General features: G+C 33.5%; 1 protein-coding gene across 1 annotated transcript; it reads right to left on the bottom strand.

Moving 5' to 3' along the window:
* Positions 1-4,837: 4,837 nt before the first annotated feature.
* On the bottom strand, positions 4,838-20,697 carry LOC108917220 (single-minded homolog 1). Its single transcript, XM_023455663.1, has 8 exons — positions 20,670-20,697; positions 18,433-18,612; positions 15,627-15,802; positions 13,605-13,802; positions 11,177-11,376; positions 10,444-10,550; positions 7,177-7,324; positions 4,838-5,474 (listed from the first exon to the last, which is right to left on the bottom strand). Exons 1-8 carry the CDS (start codon positions 20,695-20,697, stop codon positions 4,838-4,840), a joined length of 1,674 nt encoding a protein of 557 aa, XP_023311431.1.
* Between the last annotated feature and the right edge of the window lie 1,601 nt (positions 20,698-22,298).

The following is a 22,298-nucleotide window of genomic DNA, read 5'->3' as shown; positions in this document are numbered from 1 at the left end:
CAAAAGAAATACATTTTTTACTTTAATTTCCAGATATCTGTAGCGTTCGTAATTAAAAATATTAAAAAAATTATGAAAAAAAACCGTTCTTGTATAGTTGTTACGATCTCAATTGGAACCGCATAAAAACATTTAACTCATAAATTCTACGGAATCCAAAGACGTCCAGAAAAATTTAGCCCTGTCTCGTCTAGATATATTATATTCCGAGCTATATTACCATATAATTACCATACGATTGTCAAGTTTTTTATGTTTAAAATCTCATTGTAATAAAGCTTGTCGTAAAATATCTAAAGATTTATAATTATAATCAGGATAATCGCTTAATTTATCTCGAATCATGTTTAAAGTAGGAACATTATTTTCTTTTTACATATTATAAATGTGAATGTAAGTTTGTTTGTTACGCTTTCAAACGAAAACTACTTAACCGATCATCATGAAACTTTGTACACATATTCTTGGAGGTATTAGAAGTAACATAGGATACTTTTTATTAAAAAAAATATTTTTTACGAAAGATTTTCTATCACTCTGCGAGCGAAGCCGCGGGTAAAAGCTAGTATTCTTTATACATATTATAAATTGTGCGCCGCATTACATCTGGTAAAATAGTAAATTTTCTTTAATTTTGTATCCTTCCGTTTTCTCTTTGTACCGTGATCAACTCTTCTTTAATTACGCAATAAATTGGCCTTTTTTGGATATCTTAGTTAATTCGTTAATCCGTTTCTAACTTTTTTATCACATTGTTCACTATTATCAATTTTGAAATATTTATATATATTTAATATAGTACGTTGACTTTTTACGTGTAAATCTTTGTTTTTAAACTATGAGTTTGTTTCGTTACTTTCGACAACCACCGGTTCCACTATTTGGGGATTTTCCCGAGTTATTTCGTTATCCTCCGCTTCAAAGAGTGTCCAGAGAGCCACGCTAAATTACTAGATAATTACATATAACATTTATTTTAATAACTATTACCCTTTACTGGTTACGATATGAACAAGTAATAAATAATAATACGTATTATACCAACAACATACCCCGCCAAGCAATGCTCTGCACGGCAATTCTGGAATTCTACATCAGGCGGACTTGCCGAATTGCTATTCGAGTATAAAGTACGAGACACATCATGGTCAAAGCATAAGAAGAAATTTTAGAAGAAGTGCATACGGTCCTGTGCTTTAAGATTTACAGGTTCCAATTGACATCGTAACAACTATACCGGTTGATTTTAAAATTCGATGCAAAAATATATATCAACGCCTACTGAGCTCCATATGGAATCTCGAAACATTTTTTAATACCTACCTATAGCACTAAAACTGTTTTAGCTACGAACTTCTTATTTGTTATATGTATGTTGTTTATTTGAATGTTTTATATTCCTTGAATATGAAAGAAAATAACATACAGGGTGGTATTATTTGGGAGTCCCCCCACCTTCTGAATATCTCATAACTTTTGGGTGCCTACGCCCATGACTATTTACATTTTTTCGAGTATTTTTCATAACACTGTTTTTTTTTAATTTTATCTATTGTGAAATTTGCTACGAATTTCAAGTAAAATCTTAAATTCATTAAAATATGTGTTCAGAAATGGATAAAACGGGAGGAATCCCCTTTCTTGGTGCGATAGTGTTTCACTTATTTATAAACAGAACTTTTAAATTATACTTATAGACTAGAAACACCTTTTGAATTAATTGTTGCCTAACAAAAAATAGTCTAACAAAATTTTGTTTTTCTCGTTCAGGCTAGCAAAGTTTAAATTTATACTTGAAAATAGGTAGTTTTAAATAAAAAAAAAACGTAAGAGACGTTTATACGTATGTAAAAAAGTCCAAATTTCAAAGTTCACACTTATCAATTTTTTCCTGTTGCCTTAGAAAGGACGAACAGAAATACATAAATAAAAGTGTAAAATTTCATTTGCTTATCTTTTTTGGCGCTAAAAATTGTCAGTCCGAAACATTTATTAACCTGGAACAGGAATTTTCAACAGTATTATTGTTCTAGAATATACGAGGATGGGTTACTTGGTGAGTAGGTACTGGAAAATAAGACTCCATCTGAAAATAACAGCAACTCTTTTATTACGGTTGGATATAATAATTAAATATCATTCATGATGAATATTTTACATTACAATATTTACAGCTATATTCACAGTCAAAAATTATTGTCATATCTATATAATTAAAGAAAAAAATATACAGTGTGGTAAAAAGAAATTAAGTACATCTGCGGATATATCTACATACATTAAAATGAAGAACATGCCAAGTAAAATAAGGTTTTCGTTGTTTGGAAAATAAAATTACAATAATAAATTACAATGTTTCCACTCGTGATCTATGGCACGTAACTCAAGGGCGTATTTCGCAAATATTTACATGAATACTAAGTACATCACACGAAAATTTTCATTAAAAAATATATATAAAACATCTTGTTGATATATTTTGTAGCTTCATCAAAACCGTTTTCAAGTGCATAATAAATAATTTTGCTGATTCGGACGTGAGGTATAAAACAAATAGTGTTTTGTACTTGCAGTGAAGGGTCATACATTTTTTTTCGTTTGACAATGTAAATTAAAAAAATAACACTTCTACACAAAAAACAAAAAGTTGTCTGTACTTTTCATGCGACATATATTATCCGTAGAATTTTTGCCTCCTGATCATGAATCCGGTGTCAGAATTGAGCTGTCACATCACAGGAATTTCCTAACCTCAAAAAACTGGTCAAAAATAGCAAAAATTCACGAAAAAGTGCTAGGAAAAATACAAAATTTTTCTATATTCAAATATTCTTTTATATGGTTAAGACCCCGCCGAATTTGAATCCGAGGTCAGAATTGATGGTTCTTTTTCTAACCTCAAAAGAACGGGTTAATTAAGGTCTGTCAGATATCATGAATTTTCAAAAAATAACAAAATCGCGACAAATTTGGTATACCGGGGTTTTTGGGGTCGCTGATCACGGATCCGAGGTCAATTTTTGCAAAATTCAAGATGGCGGCGGACCAAATTTTCAAAAAATAACACATTCGCGTCAAATTTGGTATACGGGAGTTTTTGAGGTCACTGATTACGAATTCCAGATTTATAAAATTCGTTTTTAAAAATTTAATCAATTACCTATGTACTTTATTACCTGAAATTAGTCAGAAAACCCGTGAATAGATCTTTTACAGAAAAGGAACAAGATAGCGAAAAAAAGAAGGTTAAAACATGATTGGGTACTCAGTATAAAGTAAACAAAAATATATCACAATGAATTTCGCAATTCTAACCTCAAATACGTAATCAGCGACCCCGAAAACCCCCGTATACCAAGTTTGCTGAGAATCTGTTATTTTTTTGAAAATTTCGTCTGACATTTTGGATCCGCCATCATGAATTTTATAAAATTGACATCGGATCCGTGATCAGCAATCCCGAAAACCCCCGTATACCAAATTTGGCGCGAATCTGTAGTTTTTTGAACATTCGTGATATCTGACCTTAATTGACCCGTTTTTTTTTTGGATGTTAGAAAAAGAGCTATCAATTCTGACCTGGGATTCACATTCAATTGAGTCTTAACCATATAAATGAACATTTGGATATAGAAAAAAAATTTTTGTATTTTTCCTAGCACTTTTTTGTGAATTTTTGCTATTTTTGACCAGTTTTTTGAGGTTAGGAAATTCCTATGATGTGATAGCTCAATTCTGACACCGGATTCATGATCAGGAGGCAAAAATACTACGAATAACATATGTCGCATAGAAAGTACAGACAACTTTTCTTTGTGTGACTGTAATTAGTATTGCAAGAACATTGAAAAAATTTAAAATATAGAATTTGAAATTAAATCTCGAATAAGAACAAAGAATTAAAAAAAATTAACTGATATTTACTTTGCTGCTATTAATTTTTTCTATTGACATAATCTTTTTGCAGTTCCTACTTCGTCGAAAAATGTTATACTGTGATGAAATTTTTTAGTCAGTAAAAGTAAAAATAAAAAAATATTGAGCCTAGAAAAACTATTTAAAATTATAACATATACATACTTGGAAAGCCTACGCGTTGGTTTTTGCTGTATCTGAAAACTTTTAAATATTGATGCCTGAATTGATGTTTCCCGCACTTTTACTGATAATTTTACGGAACTCCACAGTGTTCTATTTTTAACCGCAACCAATTCAATGTTTGAAATATTTCCAGCCTCCTTAGGCAAGGGATGACCCCTAAAAAGACGCACAAAGTGGACCGACCACGAATAGGGGCCAGGATGAAACCTTTTCCAATCGCTACATTACGTTGTTGCGAACAAAAAACCTTAATGACATTTTTCTGTATCGATGGTCAGTAATTTGTTAGTAACAAAAAATTTGCAAAATTTCGGGAACTTAAAAAATCGATTGTGCGTCTTTTTAGGGGTGCACCGCTCGCCGATCTAGATTACCAAGTGCTAGATTTCGGGAAAACCAATGATCGTTATAGAAACCACTGTATACACCATGTTTTGAAAAAAATTGGACCTGTAGTACGTATTAATGGAAAAGTAGTACTTTTTAAGACAGTGTCGATACCAACTACCATTTTATTCTACCTCACATTTGAACCAGCAAATAATTATAAGGCTGGTTTTGGTTCCGTCAAGGCATAGTCCTAGTATAGTCCAGAACAGTTATTTTAGTTTCAAATTCCAATTAGAATCGGTATTTTTGAAGGGTACTGCCACTAGATGTCACGCCTTTGAAAGAGGTTCTATCTATGCCGTTCTGCCAGAACCAAAGCCAACCTACAGCTACTCCACAGCTAGTACTAGTGGACGTACTCATTCGCCAACTGGTACTGCTGCGTATCCACGATAACACTCGTGTACCCTGCCGGATGCGTCTGGTGCGACATGGGCTTGAATTCGTGCCCGTGCCAGTTCTGAGTCTGCGCGTGGTTCTGGTTATTGTTAAAACAACCGACATTAAAGTTATGCCCGTGAATACTATCCGCACAATACACGTTACTGTTCAAGTTCTGCAACTGGAGGTGCTCGCTCTCCGAGGAACTGCAGGAGCTAGACGACGCGCTGAATGGCCTCTGCTGCATGGGATTCAGCAGGTGGTGCTGGCTGATCTCCGCGTCCGAGTAGGCGTAGAACATTTCCTGGTGGGGGTAGTACGGCTCCTCGTTGTAGTTGTGGAGGAAAATGGGGTAGTCCGGTGGTCCGTAGGCGGCTGCGGCGCCGTTGGAGTCGCTGAAGTCGTCCTCGGTGATGGAAGAGGTCTGCGGGGATAGCACGGCCGCGTGGAGTCGGGGAGGGTGCGAGGCCTGGTACTTCTGGTGTGATGGTAGCGTTCTCGTTGGGGTGTGGGTGTGTAGGGGCGACTGCGGCGAGCTGGGAAGGTCTTCCCTTGGGGCGCCTTGGGTTAGGTTGAGGACAAGTTCTTTGGCTTCGAAGTCGCTGGGAAGCAAATACAAGTGTTTATTACTCTACTTGTAATGTTCTTGCTAATGCAAAAAATTAAAGGGTCAAAAGAATTTCCAAAATTTTTCCGTGATTTTTGACAGACTGTACTTTATGTGAAAAATGGTCGTATCGGGGATTAAAAAAAAAGCATTTTGAAGCTCTAAGATTCTAGTTTTTAGATCTTTCGGTCGAAATTTTTTAGAAGCTACGGTTATGCAATTCTAAGAAATAGCGCTACAAAAAATTTTGCAAATTTTCTCTCTTTTTTTTGGAGTTCATTGACTTGGAACAATTTTTTTCAGCTAAGCTATTGCATGGACCAGATAACTTGTTTATTCAGCTTCAATTTTTTTTTTTTAATTTCGATACGACCATTTTTCATAGAAATATCGGATTTTTAATGGAAAAGGATTCTTTTGTCTTCAGTCATCGATATCTCGGCGACAAATGGTCGTACAGAGAATTTTTTTTTCATCTTTTACACGAATCTTAAAAAGACAGGAAATAAAAGGTAATTTATTTATTTTTAGAAAATTGACGGCTAAATTAGAAATATTCAGGAAATGACTAATGTTAATCATGACATTTACAGTTCGATATACCCAGAAGAACCCTGTGAAGTTTCACGTCGATCTAGCGAACCCTTTCTTTGTTTCAAACAGTCAAACATTTTGAAAAAAATTAAAGGTTCACGCTTTTTGAACTAAAACACTTCATAATCATGATTAAAATTTTTGAGGTTTTCACACATTTTTTCCGCTAATAACGTTTAAATTGATGAAAAAATAAAAAAAATCGAAAAATTTTCGCAAATATTTTCGATTTTCGAAGTTTTTTTTTGTTTTTGTTTGGAAAACCTTCTAGACATTGCAGAAAATAAAATTCAATTGTTTCGAGCACTCTTTGGCTTTTTCGTCCAATGCTTCTGTTCATCAACTTTTAATTAAATTAAAATTAAATTTGACCCAAACCTGATTTCGACCCCGATTCATACTGTTTTTTGAGACAAATTTTTGTGCAGTCTGTAATCAGTTAAAAAACAGTTTTTTAAAACTTTGTGAAAAAATTTTTTTTTATCAATTTATTATTATTTTACGTTATTTGCGGTAAAAATATGGGAAAACCTCAAAAAAAAGTTTATCCGATATTTCGATGAAAAATGGTCGTATCGAAATTTTAAAAAAAGGAAATTGAAGCTGAATAAACAAGCTATCCAGTCCATGCATTGGCTTAGAAAAAAAATTTTCCAAGTCCGTGGATTCAAAAAAAAAAAGAAAATTTGCAACATTTTTTTGTCGCGCTATTTTTGAGAATTGCATAATCGTAGCTCCTAAAAAATTTCGACCAAATGATCTAAAAACTAGAATCTTAGAGCTTCAAAATGCTTTTTTTAATTCCCGATACGACCATGTTTCATCTAAATATCTGTCAAAAATGACGTAAAAATTTCGAAAATTCTTTTGACCCTTTAATTTTTTGCATTAGTTTATTTTAAAAAAGGTATACGTCTGGTGGTTCGGATAACGAACAATCCTAGGTATTTACTAGATATTGCGGTTGTAATTCAATACTAGTCGGGGCATTAGTCAGCAGAGTAGTTGATTTCCGTAATATCAGGTTTGCGACCATTAAGCATGCAAAGAATCGTGCAATTAAAATTTGATATTTGTTTGTTTGAGCAAAATATTTCGTTTACCTTAAGACGTAATTCACGGAAACGATACAGTGTGGTCTCGAGGATCTGGAATTATGGACAATCGTTGCGTAGCTTTGCATCCACACCCAACCACCTCCCTTACAGAGGAACCTGTAGTACTTTGACGTTACTTGGCCTTTGTGTAACACTGAAACAAAAAAAAAAAAAAGAATTAGCATCTACAAGAGAAATGTTATGGTTTCCAATAGTTTATCTATTACAAAACATTTCTTATTGACTTAATTTTTGTCAATTATTAATAAATCCGGATTTTAATTCATTGTTAATAAATATTTTTTTCAATTTTGAAATTATTTGAACGTAAAAGTTAACGTTAATACCTTTAAGCTTTCTATAATCCTATAATTGTCGTAAACTTTAAAATATTCTGGGTTTTCCCTAGGTAAAAGCGTTATAATACTCGTTCCGTTATCTATTTACAAATCTGTTTGGTAAATAAATTTTATGTTGACAAATTGAATCAATTCATTCTAATAATGTACAGTTAGAATTTAGAAAAGGTCATTTTCATCTTAAAATGCTTACTTCACGAAACATAGAGAATCCCATCTAATCCTGGGATTCCCAAATTCTGCAGACCGACAGTTGCTATCCTCGATTTAGGTTTTTTGATGTTTCGAGGGACATAATCGTTGTCTTCAGAACTTCGAGATTAAGTCCTCTGGCCGGTATTTATATTTGTTTTTCCGGTGCCTCGCTGAAAGGTACTGACTGGCCTATGTACGCACAACAAATATAAATACCGTCCAGAGGACTTAATCTCCAGTAACGATATGTTTCCCGAAACGTAACGACACAATTAAGCCTACAAACCATATATTAAGAAAATTTATATTTTGGCATCGACTTGATTCTCGTCATCGGTATCGGCGAAAGGCAATAATAATATGGTAAACACAAAATAAACATTGAAAGTGCTATAAACCTTCATCCAGTCGTTTAAAATAGAGAATGAAACAAAAATATTGACCAACCATCGTCGCCGTACGCTCCGAAAACAATCAAAACTTCCCTTAATCTCGTGCCCGGGCTACGGCCTTACTAGTTGGCAAGAAATAATATAATCATAATTACTTTTACTTTCAGCAAATTTACGCCGTAATCTTATAATAACACTTAATGGAGGAGTTTCACGATGGTGGATTAAAACGCTCTTATCCGTGTTGATACAGTTTAACCACCCCCAGTCGAGGGGTGGGGGTGCGGCTGCCGAGTTATTTATAGACGAAAATCTTGTAGCGCAGGATATTGATTTAAAGGTAAGCCCAAATTATAATGGCAGCAGCTACTGCGTCTTATAGTTTGGAAGAACATTGATTCTCATTTGTTTTTTTTAATTACGTATTTTTAATATTAGCTTTTTTTTTACTTTGAAAGATATTGGACCTAATTGAAATGTTCCTACAATTATTATCATCAAAGGTAGCTTAGTTTTAATCGATCAGACTTCGGAAGCGGTTAGGACTACAAAAAGTAATGGTATAGTCTTTCCGATCTCAATTGAAGAACCAAAAGCTTGGCAGCATGTACCAGGTTCGGTCGCTGACGCAGCAACTCGGCACTGAAATATTTGAAAAACTTGTTCCCATATTTATTTAGCCGTACCCATATACAGGTCTGGTCGCCCAGTTGAAGAATTAGCGCGCGGGCAAACGCGGCACNAAGAACCAAGAGCTTGGCAGCATGTACCAGGTTCGGTCGCTGACGCAGCAACTCGGCATTGAAATATTTGAAAAACTTGTTCCCATATTTATTTAGCCGTACCCATATACAGGTCTGGTCGCCCAGTTGAAGAATTAGCGCGCGGGCAAACGCGGCACAAACAGCCGCACTGGGCACGTGGTCATAAATTCAGTTGTCGACAAATTGTCTAGCAGTGCAGTGCAGCAATGCGGAATTTGGTGTGATTCAGGTAATTTTAATATGTTATAGGCATCTTCTAATAATCATTTATATTGCACTTGCGAAATGGAGAAATAAGAGGGATATTTTGTTTATAAATATTATTACAACACGGCATTTTGGAGACCTTTTGAAACATAACAAAACGAAATTTACCATAATAAATAATTTAATATAATAAAATTGTTTGAGGATATAAATAATTAAAATATGTTGTTGGTTATAAATTATTNACGCTCTTATCCGTGTTGATACAGTTTAACCACCCCCAGTCGAGGGGTGGGGGTGCGGCTGCCGAGTTATTTATAGACGAAAATCTTGTAGCGCAGGATATTGATTTAAAGGTAAGCCCAAATTATAATGGCAGCAGCTACTGCGTCTTATAGTTTGGAAGAACATTGATTCTCATTTGTTTTTTTTAATTACGTATTTTTAATATTAGCTTTTTTTTTACTTTGAAAGATATTGGACCTAATTGAAATGTTCCTACAATTATTATCATCAAAGGTAGCTTAGTTTTAATCGATCAGACTTCGGAAGCGGTTAGGACTACAAAAAGTAATGGTATAGTCTTTCCGATCTCAATTGAAGAACCAAAAGCTTGGCAGCATGTACCAGGTTCGGTCGCTGACGCAGCAACTCGGCATTGAAATATTTGAAAAACTTGTTCCCATATTTATTTAGCCGTACCCATATACAGGTCTGGTCGCCCAGTTGAAGAATTAGCGCGCGGGCAAACGCGGCACTGGGCCACGTGGTCATAAATTCAGTTGTCAACAAATTGCCTAGCAGTGTAGTGCAGCAATGTGGAATTTGGTGTGATTCAGGTAATTTTAATATGTTATATTCATATTGCAATTGCGAAATGGAAAAATAAGAGGGATATTTTGTTTATAAATATTATTACAACACGGCATTTTATAGACCATTTGAAACAGAACAAAACGAAATTTACCATCAATATAATAAAATTGTTTGAGGATATAAATAATTAAAATATGTTGTTGGTCATAAATTGTTTGTTATAAATTTATTCCGAGATCTCAATCGTTTTCGGGACACAGGGTCCCCAAAAAAGTTCATTTACTTTAAATAATATAAATTTGAACTAAATTTAATAAATTAGTTTGATATCTTTATATCTTTACCTTCTGTTTATTCAATTTTATTTAGCTTTTTATTTCACTTGTATCTACTATTGAAAACTTACAGAAATATCTTAGAAAAACACTTATGGTAAATTGGAAAAACTATGTACTCTGTATATTTTGTTCAATATTATTCTTAGCGCAAATATAATGTCGAATATAATAAATGATATATCATTTATTAGTTTGTACTTACATTGGTGATGAGAAAATCTCAGTGCAAATATGTCGTTTCCGTGGACATAGTGATACAGCGTTTTTTCTATAAGATCTTGTGGCTCATATCCTGTCAATTGTGCCACCCTAGAAAAAGTAATAAAAATAAATATCCCCTAAGGTATTGAATTACTTTATTGTTGATATTAAACCACTATGTAAAAACAATTTCATGGTTGATAGTAGCTGTTGTATATTTGAAAAAATTAAATAAGAAAGCCTCGCTAGTTTTTGGCGCAGTGCAGTTGGGTTGGTGTTCTTCTTGTTGGTGTTTTCGCCTGATAATAAATGTGGAGAGACACACTTTTTATACCCCCAAAAGCAACCTTCGCATCAAGTGATCTATCTGATCTATGATCATTTAAATTAGGAAAAGACTAAAATAATTTTATTTGCTTCCCCTGTATATCTTGCAAGTTGAGTTCGGAAGGCCCTCGTATTACAATCTTCCAAACCCAACTTGTATTAAGTTACCACTCCATACCCCATGCTGGTAGCTTGTTTGAACACACTGCGTTTTTTTCAAATAAATTAAAACAAAAGCCACTCGATACCGCGGTTTTCTGTTACATTGCTATCGATTAATATGAGAACGGACGCACCTGATCACGAGGGAAACGCAAGGGAGATTTAAAGAATTGTTTTATTTCACTGAGGCAATCGCGCGACGACAAAGTTTTACCTTATTTAAAACAAAAGCAAATCGTGTGTACCTGGCGTCCAAAAATATCAGTTTCAGATCCAGGCTGGCCCTGAACATGAACATGTTCGTGTGTAACTTGATTTCAGTGATTGCACTAGGAGGTAAGGAGTGGCCTACTGCCACGAGGCCCATATTCTGGTAGCAGGGGTCGTAAGGGCCGGTGCCGGTGGTGAATTGTTTCATTTTTAGGTAGCCTGAACAATGGATCACCTGAAAGGAAGTTAAATATTTAAAAAATGTAAATTTATCGATTAAAAAAAAACAAAATTAAAAAAAAACATCTAGCATAAGTCTGCGGTCATACAAGTATTGCAGTTCGGTAGGCCATCGCTGGGCGCAGATGTGGTCCGATCGGAGTGATTTTGGTGTTGTTGTGTGTAAATGGAACTTTTTTACTTCGAATAGAAGTAGTCCGGCAAAAAGGACTTTGCATTTTGGCTATTTTTATAAGCCTCTGTCGATGTTTAAGTTCGATATAAGTGAATTTAACGTGAAAACTAATTTTCCCATGGCACATAGTTGTGGGGGAATAAAAACGTGATTCACCTGAAAGGAAGGCTCTTACAATAAAAAATTGATTTTAGAGGTGTACCACGAGGATAATAAACTCCGTAACTAATAGAGAATTGTGCAAATAAAGCATATATTTTTAAAAGCAGAACGAATATGTTCATCTAACGATAATTTAACGTCAAATATATCATCAAATCTAATTATTTACCAATTGTATAACCAAATCTAGAGTAGTTTTTATCTGACATAATTTTACATTTGCCTACATTCAGAGGTAGATTATTAATTGAACACCAACTATTCAATTTGCTAAAATTCACATGGAGTAAGTAACTGACATTACTGACATTAAAGCATTCAGTTAGATCATTCATAAAAATAACAAACAGGAATGGCCTCGGAATTGATCCTTGGGAAACCCCTAAAGATTGATGAAGTTTATCGGATAGAAGCGACGATTTTGTACAAACTGATATCTGTTACTGCAGTAATTTCAAAAAGACTTAAACAGATAACAGAATAATGCGGATAAGATTCATTCTTTGCAGATAAATATAATGAAAGAATAATTTCGTTAGACATTTTTCAATTAGTCATGTCAATATATGTCTGTAACATAGTTTATCAGTATTGATTTAGTTTTTCTTGAAAACTGATTTCAAATTTACATTTTTTAAATGTTAATTACGTACAGTTGGGGTCCTGTAGCCAGTGGTAGATTATTGAAAAGGTTCTGAATTACAAAATTTGTAGATTAATTTAATATATGCCTAGCAACGTCCAATCGTGACTGCACAATAGTTCGAAACTGGCCCTGCGGAAATCAAAATATAAATGGCCTTGTGTAGGGTCTTTTCTTATGTACCTTGTACAGAAAAGAATAACATTGTTGAATTCACTTCAAAGTGTCAGTTTTTTCATTAACTAATAATAAAATGATGACACTTTAATATCAAATAATTAGTATGTAGTTTTAGATTTTTAGACTACAGGTGTTTTTCTTTCACTTTAATTGTTCAAAGCGACTGAAAAAATTAGTTGCCAAATTTGAAGAAAAGGGTTTGTTGTTGGTTTTTGAAATGGGATCTTATTTCTCATAAACTACATTTCAAAATATTGCAAATAATCCCTTGCGTGCGATATTTAAATAAAAAATTGGCAAGGATATATCAAAATTCAAATCAGCTCAGACTAAAGGACTTTGAGTGGCACTACAGCTACCGACAACCATTCATACTCTACCAAATTGCCCATTATGTCTTTGTAATTAACTTGCAGGATTTTTCTGCACATATAACTGCATGTATGCATATTTAATGCACTTGTATGTGAATATGCATAGGTGCATACACACCATGCATATTCCAGCTTGATTAAGGATATTTCTAGTGTCCTGTGTGATCCAATTACCTTAGTTCTCTATGATGACTAATTTACAAGCCTTTTACCATGCAATCTTCTAAAAGTTCTTACTCAATATTAGCGATATACGGGGTGGCATATTTTGCGTGGTTTGCAAGATACAAAATAGTCAATGTAAAATAGAAAAAAAACTAATTTAAGTGTCTCGTACTTTTTTTTCGATGTTAGGCTGACTCGTATATCCTTTGCTACAAACAGTAACGTCATAAGTTCCCTATAAAGTTTTTTTTTCTGTAGAACAAAGCTGTATATTCAGTTTTCTTGTGTTAATTTTATATACTGTGTCCCAAAAGTTGTCAAAAAATGTAAAAAAATGTCTTTTATATTTAATAATAATTTAATATTACCTCATTTCCTATGTATTACTCATTTTTTATTTGATTTACTCTATCAAACTTTCCACTTTTTAATATTTGTTGCTATTTAAAAAATTATTTAATCGCGACGTAAACAAATACGACTGATTTTCTTCGAAAATACATTTTAAGTGACGAAAATCGTACCTTGTACCCGCTGTTCGTCAGTCCGGCGTTTCGTTTCGCGAGAACGCACTTCATCCTCAGAAAAAACGCCCTCTCGCTCTCGTGGTCGTGGGGGGGACTGACACCTGGGGGGAACATGGTGGGGGTGAGCACGGCCGTCATCTCGTCGTGATCGGCTGGGTGAATGTACTCGTAGATGCTGTTTCCTGTCAATTCTACCTGAAAACAATAGAAAGTCAATGGTGAATTGATCACTTGTGAGAACTGCACGAAAAAAACCATATTGTGAGTGAGAAAGTTGTGGCAAATGTAAAAAGTTTATTTTAGAATAATTGTATATAAAAAATACCTTCTATTCTGCTATTTTACAATTTATATCTGTCCCTGTGTTTGTGTTGAGAATAGTGTTTATCCTTTCTGTCACATTATGAAGATATGTTAAGGGTTGTGCGTGGCACCATCCTGGTTATGAATAATTTTTTGAAAACTTGAATAAATCGACGTTTTTGGCATAAAAACGTTTTCTCAGTGTATATATCTAGGTGTTTAAATATGTCATTAGTTCCTTGAAGCTTTATATGTAAGATTTTTTGCATATGTACGTTTATTCATATTTAAACCGTTTTACCCATAAGCGCATATAACCTCGTTTTATTGCCGTTTTATTGTAATTATTCAACACCTCACAAGTCGAAGTAAATGTCACAGTGTCACAGCTAATCTCTATCTTATTGTTATCGCATTTTCTGTAATAACACCTCATAAACATAAATCGTAAATATACGTCGGTATAAAACAAAACTCTCACTCTTTTGTTCTATTCTTCTTGGAAAACAAAACAACAATGTTATATGTACATAAAAAACAATTTTCTGTGGTCAGTATTTGACATAATTGTGATAATTCCTTTAAAAACCACCATGTAGATATTAAAAAAATAGCTGCAGGGCGTAACGTCTATTATAAATTTAGATTTTGTGTGCTTTGCCATCTACAGAAATCTAAGAAAGTAGAATTTTCCCAATCTAAAGACAAAAAAATATTTTATTAAAACAAGGTACTAACCAAATTTACATAAATTAATTCATTTTCGACTTAATATGAGTGGAAAATTTTATATTTTTTACTTTTGTATTGTATTTTTTGCCAGCTATCCATTGAATCTATTTTCACTAAGGTAGCATAAATAGCAATAATTTTATTCAAATTGTTTATAAGCGAAAAACGCACGGTTTTTTAATGCACAATTTTAGAATGTTATTGTCAAAAAAACGGAGATTTTTTTTAATAGGTCGCTTAATTACGTCTTTAAGATTACAATGACGCTTTCAGAATCATGTTTGGTTGAAAATTAACGCCTGTACAGAGGCTTAAAGTTCATAACTTTTGGAGCCTCCGCTATAAACAAATAGAATTGTGCGAAAACTATTGCACCTACAGCGCCCACTTTTGGCACACTTTTAAAGTATGACAAAACCCTCAACTTGTCATAGGTTTTATAAAATTTTAACAATAAATGCGATAGTTATAAACAAATTAAAAAATGGGCACTTTTCTTGTTTTTTTGCAATAACTTTTTTGTTTATTAACCGATTTTAATTTAACCAGTCTCATTTTGTAGATAATTTTACTCCCTATAAGCTGTCTGTGAGTCACTTTTCGCTAAAATTGATGGTTTTCCCAGCAAAGTAAAAGAACTGTTTTCCTCAGTTATTTGTTTAAATAGAAAAATTAGCTAATAAAATTTTTTGACTCACGAGATGAAAGATGTCTTGTATTATGTTCCTTTAGACAATTTTACAATAATCTCGCGGATAGGACTTTTTTCGAGTAAAAATTTTATTTGCTTGGCCTAAGACAGAAGATCAGCCACGAAATTTGAATCATTCTAAATATTTCGAATTTTCACCCCCAAGAACGGCGATGACAACATTTTTAAAATTATGGCGATGTTTCGCATGGTACTAGCTATGTCCTGTACAGATTTAGTTTCGCGCAACTCACTCGGTTTCAAAAATACAATACCTATGTACTTTAATTTACCTGCGACAATCCAAGGTGTACGGATGCTGTTTCCGATATGTACATGATTTTTCCATCTGGGGCTACCACGAAGATGAACCCGTCCAAAGTTTGCAAAAGGTACGAGCCCAGCTCTTTGATGGAGGCTTCTCTGTGATTAGGGGTAACTGGGGTAGCACCCCAGGCGTCGCCCAATCCTGTAACAAATATCACATTTGCTATACAGGAAGTAACTTGAATAAGGATCATACATATTTATACAGAGGATACCGTTGATCTTTAGAAACACATTATAATTTTGTTTTCTCAAATTTTGTTGTAAATGACACAAAAATTAAACGTTGAAAAGACAAACTATAGGTACCGTTATTAGGTAAATACTGAAATAAATACCTTTATAGGGCTATACACTTATACCAGACAAGGGTTCTAAGTGCTACTTTAAATTTTATTATAAAATCAGACTTGCGTTATGTATTCGACTATTTTTGTTTCTCCGAATTAACATCAGTCGATTGTTTTTTGTCCGTCGACCACTCAGTTAACATGCATTAAGTCTAAAGTCAACTTGCATATTCCAATCGTATAAACAATGATCAAGCACGAGCTGATGTGAGACTATTGGTCGAGCCGGATTGAAATTCTATTTTGGATTAACTTCTGTCCTACAGTATTGTGACAGAGTCAACAGTAGCATATTTATTTTATATTTGAAACTACTGAATTTTATAATTGATGATAATTTTAATTATACAAGCGAAACAAATTTGGAAACACGTTTGCAATGAACTAAAAATTATATCTATTATTATTATTAGTACGCATTTTGAAACTATAGGGTCGTTTATAATTTTATTTCAGTACAAATTAAAAATTTACACAAGACCTGATTATAGAATAAAATTCCACAAGATTGTATGTATCTGCTGTATAAATCTCTGTCCACTTCCTACAGGCCATAGAGGTACCATACAAATCAAAATAGACATCACGGTTACATTGTTGAAAATTTCACTGTTGACAGTTTTAATTTGGTTTACAATATTCTGAAGCATTCATTAGGTGACAAAAGATGAATTAATTGGTACTTTTGATACATATGAGACCCTAGTTCTTAGATGTTTATCCGTGTTTCCATCTAGATATGAAATATAAAAATGTTTTATTAATGTGGCTTTGTTCAAAGAGGGTTTTAACGTACCTATAGGACAACATATCTCCTATAGAAATATGTAACGAAATCTTGCAATATTATGATATTTAAACAAATTATAAGTCGGAAACATTGTTAATGTTACTGTAATTTTCGTAATGTTTTGAACCGAAACTTAAATTGTAGATGAAGAGAGTAATTTTGAACCTGCCGTTACTTTTCCTTGATCTTATTAACATCGAACTGACATACAAAAATATTATCTCTCTATTCCCACCGCTAAAATGATATTGGAAAGCTGGTTGAAAAAATGTGTTAAGTATCAGAACTTTGCTGTAAATTAAAAAATCGAAAAAAGTGTGACCGAAAATTTTAAATGCATTATTTTTGTTATTGATTTATCTCAACCTATTCGAATTAGTGGAATGAAAAACCAAATTTAATAAATCAATGCCGACTTATATACTTATACAGAGTGTCCCATGGTGTCGAGACATTAGACATATTTCAGATACTACTTCGATTTTAATTTTGAAAATTGGGGCAAGAGTGTTTTTGGGCCTTCTCAACTAAAATAATGCTACCTAACGCTTCCAGTTATACCGGAAATTGACGTCGTCTTTGTTATTTCAAATGGAACACCCTGTATATTATTGCAATTTTGAATTCTACGTCAATTTTTAGGTGAACTTTCATAAAGGTTTCCTATTTTTAAAGTTAACGGTTTTTTGATATATTTAATTTTTTTTCAAAAAAAAATTAAAAAAGCACTTCCTAATTTAAAAAGATGTGTTTTTTACAATAATAAAGTTAGGGCAAAAAAATTTATAGGGGACATAACTAAAACTCTAAGCTTACCTGCAACAATTTCAAAATAGCTTAATTTCATATAGGGTGGTAGAAATTTAATGCCGAATTTAGTCAACTTTAAACCATCTTAACTTATGTTTTTAAATGGCACACCCTGTATATTTTTGCGCAACCTAATGAATAATTTTCCCTATACCTATCTTTTCTGGATTTTAAGGTATTTATAAAAACAGATAGCCCTTAGAGGTTCAGCTCAGGATGGTGTTCAGGATCTCCAGACCTGACACCTATGGACTTTTATTCCTGGATCACGATTAAGAAAAGGCTTGGTAGGTAAGAAGAGAGTTGAAAATGTATAGAAAAAGGAAATTGGTTAATTGAAATCGGAGAGAATTATTTAATTATTTAATGTAATATTATTTTATTTGTTCTTTTGACACATATTTTTTGTTTTGAATGTTTTCAATAAACGGGAAAATTTTAAGGGCAGGCAGATTCCTATTCCAAGTTTTTATTAGGAATCAACTAATTAAAAAAAAATTGTTCGAAAATTTAATATCTACTTTTATAAAAAAAAAACAAAAGATTGCAAAAAATGAAAGGATAGGCTTATATAAGTCAATTAGTTATTAGTTAATAATAGAATAGTAGTCCGTACGATATTTGTCGAGATAGAAGACGCCTGCGTTACTTTCTTGGTATTAACCGCGTTCGACACCCGTCAAGGTAGAAACACATTGGCGGAAAATTTCAAGGCACGCCCTTGTAAATTGTTACAGTAATTCGGATAACAGAACTTTATTGGCGTATTCCTTTCTTGGATTTCTATCTTAACAAAATAGTAGTCTATATTCCTTTACTTACCATCCGGGAACACTTGCCTCATCTTCAAATAAGACGTGGTCAGTCGGATCACCGAGGCTTTGTCTAATTGCGTCGTGATGGCGTCCGGCAATGGCAGTAACTTCGCGAGTTCTAGAAATTCCGCGTTTTCTTTTTCCCTCCGACTTCTCGCGGCGTTCTTGCTTTTCTCCTTCATGGCACCCTTAGTGCCGTTCGACGCTACTGGAACAAAGAGAAAACAGAAAAATCAGTTAGGCTAACAAGAAACATACGTAGGTTTAGATAAATAAAAAAAAAACAGTCAAAATTCCCCTTTTGTAATTAAGGAATAACCAAATAAACGAAGCCAAGTCTACCTACATTTTTTTTAGAATCTTCACAATCATGAGGCAAATTATCATTAAATTATTCTCTGCAGCATAAATTTGCAGACATTTCACGTTTTACTCGCGCAAACGAGGTACTTGAATTCATTTTGTGCTTTTCCTGTCGTTGAATATTTTAAAATTGAAATTGCGGGAATATAAGCAAAAAATAGCAGCGACGTCCTCTAAAATGTCAATAAATCAGAGGGACAAGAGGTTTAAGAGGAACAAAATGAGTGCAGTTAAGTAAACAATCATTCAAAAAATCTGAATTTATTTCGGTTAATAATTAATCGCATTATACAGGGTGATTCACAAATTGTGACCAAAAATGAAACCTCGTATTCTTTGGTGAATTTTAAAGGGAGTCTTTCCTATAAAGTTTTTATCTAGAACGCTTCGTTAAAAAGATACAGGGTGTTAAAAATGTTTTTAATTTTTTTATATATTTTAAAAGCCTGATCTTTTTAGTAACGAAAATGTAATTATTCGAAATTTATTGTTGCTTGATTATTATTTCTTCTAACTGCTCAGAATGTCAAAATTGCTATCGCTGCCTACCATGTAATTTTAAACCGCATTTTATTCAAATATCGAAGTGTATTTTCAGTTGGTTTTTTAAGTTTTACTGATTTTAAAAATCAGGCCTTTTTCGAAAAACATAAGAGATTAGTAATTTGTAGAAAATTGAAAGACGAATCCGAAAATATCATGATTGTTACCGTAAAGCAGTGGCATATTATTTTATTTAGAAAAATACACCACCGATACCCTGGAGCATCTAAATTTTAGGAAAAGGAATAAGAATTTGGGCAATGTTTATATACATACATGTGCCCAATTTCAAATTATTTCACTTACTAGTTTTTAAATTATTAAAAAAAATTTAACACACACTAATTTAAAAGTTTAACACCCTGTATCTTTTTAGCGAAGCTTCCTAGATAAAAACTTTATACGAAAGACTTAAAATTCACCAAAGAATATGAGATTTCATTTATGGTCACCGTTTGTGAATCACCCTGTACAGAACAGTCAGATACGTTAAATAACACAGCCACACAAAAAAAGAAACGTAGTCTGTACTTTTCATGCGACATATGTCATCCGTAGTATTTTTGCCTCCTGATCACATCACAGGAATTTCCTAACCTCAAAAAACAGGTCAAAAATAGCAAAAATTCACGAAAAAGTGCTAGAAAAAATAGATTTTTTTTTCTATATTCAAATGTTCATTTAGATAGTTCAGATCCCGCCGAATTAGTGGTCAGAATTGATGGTTCTTTTTCTAACCTCAAAAAAACTGGTCAATTGAGGTCAGATATCATGAATTTTAAAAAAATAACAAATTCGCGCCTAATTTGGTATACAGGAGTTTTTGGGGTTACTGATCATAGATCCAAGGTCAATTTTGCAAAATTCAAGATGGCAGTTACAAGATGGCCGACCAAATTTTCAAAAAATAACACATTCGCGCCAAATTTGGTATACTGGGATTTTCGAGGTCACTGATCACGAATCCGAGATCAGATTTACAAAATTCAACCCGTGAATAGATCTTTTACAGAAAAAAGAACAATATATAGCCGAAAAAAGTAGGTTAACACATGATTGGGTACTCAGGTTATAAAGTAAAATATTACAAAATGAATTTTGCAATTGTGACCTCGAATACGTAATCAGCGACCCCGAAAACCCCCGTATACCAAATTTGCTGCGATTCTGTTATTATTTGAGAATTTAGTCGGCCATTTTGGATCCGCCATCTTGAATTTTGTAAAATTGACCTCGGATCTGTAGTCAGCGATCCCGAAAACCCCCCCGTATACCAAATTTGCTGCGATTCTGTTATTTTTTGAAAATTTGATCGGCCATCTTGGATCCGCCATCTTGAATTTTGGAAAATTGACATCGGATCCATGATCAGCGACCCAGAAAACCCCCGTATCCCAAATTTGGCGCGAATCTGTATTGTTTGAAAATTCGTAATATCTGACCTTAATTGACCCTTTTTTTTTTGAGGTTAGAAAAAGAACCATTAATTCTGACCGCGGATTCACGTTGGGCGGGGTCTTAACTATATAAATGAACATTTTAATATAGAAAAAAAATATATTTTTCCTAGCACTTTTTCATCAATTTTTGCTATTTGTTACTAGTTTTTTGAGGTTAGGAAATTCCTGTGATGTGATAGCTCAACTCTGACACCGGATTCGTGATCAGGAGGCAAATATACTACGGATAACATATGACGCATGAAAAGTATAGTACAGACAACTTTTTTTTTTGTGTGGCTGTGTAACCAAATGCTTTTTTTTTTCAGGAGAAATATGAGTGTTAATTTTACTAACATAGCACTGACAGTAGATAATATATTATTATGTCATGAGTTACTGTTATTAAGGTCCTAATGGACAGAAATTTTGTTTGCGGGTCGAAAAATGACATTTATCGAATGGAATCTCCACAACCGACATAAATTTTAGTTTATTGTTTGTTAAATGACGTTTAACCACCCAAATTTTGTACTCATTCAAAGTATGCAACTTAAAAACTAGATAAACTATGAAATGTATTCATGTAAAATGAAATCAACATACTTTTTGACTTTTTCATTGTAATACGGTTTATGCCTTATATACTTAGTGTAATCTTCAGTCGTTCCAAAACAAAATCAAGTGTTAATCGTTGCACATAAAGCACATCATCGGAACAGTTAATACACAAAAACATAACTTTTAACTTTTTCATTATTTCACTCGCGATCGCATCTTCATGCGCTTAATAAACTTAACTTTCAATCCGCGTTCACACCTGCTCATGGCACTGTCACTTGTTCCTGACTGTAAAAGAAAAAAAGGCGCAGGTCTCTGCCATCTGGCATTTTGACAATTTGGGAATTCCCTTTTATAAAATGCCCAACCGGCCACCAAATGTAGCAGGTTAAGGGCCAGCGGCGTTTTCAGGGTTAAGGGACTAAAAGACGTTCAAAAAACGTCTGGGCGACTATGAAATGTCAAGAAAGGTGTGTCGGCGAGGTAAGAGTTACCTTTGCATCCATAGGCCGACCACGGGGTGGTAGAACCGCCTCTGATTGTGCAAAAAAAGGGAAGGTGGAGTAAGAAATCCGTGAATGTGTGTTTTGTAGTGGTTTAAATACGATGATTTTGTGTATGAATTATTGGACTTCTTTTCGAATTTGATCTTGCTTGATATAATTGTTACGTTTGACTTCTAACTTCATTTACTGTTTTAAAATTCCGTTATCCAATTTTTACAGTACTCAGTGGCGTCGGATTCTGAGGCTATCAGTGAATTTTACCTTTAATATTCAATCTGTTAAGGATGTAAAACTAATGTAAGTTTTGAACATAGTACAGCTGTATTAATTAGAAACAGAAACCAATAATTGCATTTCTGTCTGACTTGAGGATTAATGTGGCAACGTCGCAATCAGCTGACAGCAAGGAGGGAATACATTTGAAAGACTTGATAAAAACGAAATTGATTTCAAACATATAC

The sequence above is a fragment of the Anoplophora glabripennis genome, unplaced genomic scaffold (assembly GCF_000390285.2).
Source record: "Anoplophora glabripennis isolate ALB-LARVAE unplaced genomic scaffold, Agla_2.0 scaffold41, whole genome shotgun sequence".
Taxonomy (NCBI): domain Eukaryota; kingdom Metazoa; phylum Arthropoda; class Insecta; order Coleoptera; family Cerambycidae; genus Anoplophora; species Anoplophora glabripennis.
Note: the sequence above shows the minus strand (reverse complement) of the source record. Positions and strands in the feature narration are given on the sequence as shown.

What these genes read in the sequence shown, in the direction of transcription:
- LOC108917220 (XM_023455663.1), bottom strand. Translation starts at nt 20,697, where the DNA reads ATGGATCCGATGTCAATTTTCCAAAATT. An exon ending in CTGATATTTTTGGACGCCAG is followed by an intron (nt 10,551 to 11,176) that starts GTACACACGATT and finishes TACTTTTTCTAG; the next exon opens with GGTGGCACAATTGACAGGAT. An exon ending in TCCGTGAATTACGTCTTAAG is followed by an intron (nt 5,475 to 7,176) that starts GTAAACGAAATA and finishes TTTGCTTCCCAG; the next exon opens with CGACTTCGAAGCCAAAGAAC.